General features: G+C 40.9%; 1 protein-coding gene across 5 annotated transcripts in view; it reads left to right on the forward strand.

Annotated features, from left to right (window-relative positions):
• The window catches only part of osbpl8 (oxysterol binding protein-like 8), an 82381-nt gene extending 80056 nt beyond the window's left edge, over positions 1 to 2325 (forward strand). For all 5 annotated transcript variants that reach the window (XM_035678677.1, XM_035678685.1, XM_035678703.1 and 2 more), the window contains 3 exons: positions 555 to 657; positions 1878 to 1983; positions 2073 to 2325. In XM_035678677.1, coding sequence (XP_035534570.1) covers positions 555 to 657; positions 1878 to 1983; positions 2073 to 2202 — 339 coding nt within the window. In that variant the 3' untranslated portion in view covers positions 2203 to 2325. The remainder of the gene's footprint in view (positions 1 to 554; positions 658 to 1877; positions 1984 to 2072) is intronic.
• Positions 2326 to 2331: the final 6 nt, after the last annotated feature.

The raw sequence follows: 2331 nt of genomic DNA on the forward strand, positions 1-2331 counted from the left end.
CATCCTCAATACTGTTTTTGCACTTCTGTTCTTCTGGTATTTGTCAAAAATAATGTCTGAAAATGTTTTTTCTGCTGCCAACCTGAAATCAACCTTTAAAAGCTGTTTTGGCTTTTCCTGAAAGTGCATCACATTAACTAAGGCACTAAGAATAAGAGCTGTAATCCAGATTAATCCCTTTGAATGAAATTATTTTAATGTCCCAGCTCTTGGCAGGTTTGGTTAATTTTGGATGCCGGTTGTGTGTCATTGTTGAGTGTTTTAAATGGATGTGGCTGACTGATGTTCCAGCATGCCTTGCACATCACATCATTGCCAACACTGACTAGCATGTTTGTGTGTAAGCGTGTGTATCAATTTGTTGTAAGTAAACATTGTCTGTAAACAATTCTGTAAATGTTCCATTTTTTGGAGTCTGTTTTAGTGTTGATGCTAAGATATGTTTTTATGTGCTCTTATTTGTTTGTAGCTGTTGCATGTGGTCGCGTCGATTGACCCGTTTCTCTTTGTGTGTTTGTGTGCGCTTACATGTGTGTCCTTGCACGCGTGTTTAGGTAACGGTGCCAAAGAGGAAACACAAGAGCGACAAGCCCAAGAGCCCGGAGAGTGGCTGTTCTTCCCCCGAACCCGACCGCCAAGACTCGTCTGGCAGCGAACGTGAGTCACACTCACATACAAATACACACATACACACGGAGTAACACACACCACGTTGTACTTTTTATGGTAAAAATCCACATTTACTTATACTGGCCTGCAGCATATAGTCTGTGATAGATACTGTATGATAATGTTAATACAGATACACAACAGTACAATAAGCAGGTAAAACATACTTCTCGGTAAAAACTGGGCTAAATCTAGTTGAAAAATTGGACAATTATTAGACATATACTGCTGTTTCAAGAGCCAATAGATCACTATGGTTTAGTGTGAAGCTACATGTTGAAATATCATCAAGGCAATGCTGTTGAAACACTGGTTATATGTAACCTAGACAGCTGTAACATTTTAACATTTCACCCAGGTTCAGCATGGTTTTAATGTAGTTGTCTAAATCTGCTACAAACACCCTACAAATAAGGGTTTAAACTAGTCTGAGAGTGTAGTTAACTTCTCATGTTACCAGCTGTAAAATAGGTCGAAGTTAGTAAACAGCACACTCTGGTGGTGTGGAGCTGATGGTGTAGGAGCATGCTTGTATTTCATGTTTCATTTAGTTTGTGTCCACACCCAACATTAGAATCTAAAATGATAATACACTCTAAGAACTAAAAACTTGCTTCAACATGGCAGGTTTAACCAGGGCATCTGCAGGTCTTAAAGTGTTAAAAAGTTCTCCCAAAAATGCCTTAGAAGGGTTAGGATTAGCTTACTGTAGACAGCAACAGTACTTTTATATATTCTTTTTATGTATGTATTTTCGGACTATTGGAATACATGTGCGACAGTGTATTGTGCGCACAGGAGGCTGTTTTGTACTTCTCATTATGAAGTGAATGTAGATTGCACAGTGTATTGCCTGTAGAATAATGTAGTTCCCTATAAGCCTCGCTCTCACTATACAATTGTGTCTGACACTAGACACGATACTTCCCAAGAAAGGCTCGATTCAGGTCCAGGTCACATAAATTGATTTTATATATTACAAGGAATTATTGTGATATACAGCTGGGAAGCACTCTCAACAGTTTGGTATAAATGTCAATAAATTCATGTACTTACTAAATAATTGTAGGCCTTATTTTCCCTGTTGGTTTTGCATCTTTCTTTGACAAGGATGACCCTGGAAAAAGGATTAAATCACATTATATAAGGCATTAAAAAGGTCTTTGAAGTCTCTTTGGTTAACCCTGCCCAAACACACTTTGTTGCAGGACACAAAAGCAAGCATAACAGTCGGCTGAGGAAAAAAGGAGCAGACCTCAGTGAACTTCAAAGTGCCATTGAATCTATAAAGCGGACGCAGGAGGACATTAACAGGTGAGATGGAGCTTTAGTCTCACTGTACCACGGCCTTAATGTGATGCCTGCGTTTTGAGCATCTACATATAACTCCTGTGTGTTTTTAGGAGCATCAGTGTGCTGCGCAGCCGTGCGACGGGCCGGGCGGAGGGCGGCTCTTTCCTCCAGCAGCGCGACTACGTCATCATCATTTTCCTCATCCTCCTTCAGGTCCTGATCAACTATGTCTTCAAGTAGCAGCCATAACCCCTCAGAGACAGTGACGCCCTCACACACACTCACACACACACTCTGAACGTTAGCCGTCACAGCAGGGGGGGAGGGGGGACTAAGAGAAGTGAACTTTGACCCCTCACAATAAGTGAC

Source organism: Morone saxatilis, unplaced genomic scaffold (assembly GCF_004916995.1).
Source record: "Morone saxatilis isolate NCDOM2014 unplaced genomic scaffold, NCSU_SB_2.0 Contig10, whole genome shotgun sequence".
Classification (NCBI taxonomy): Eukaryota; Metazoa; Chordata; class Actinopteri; family Moronidae; genus Morone; species Morone saxatilis.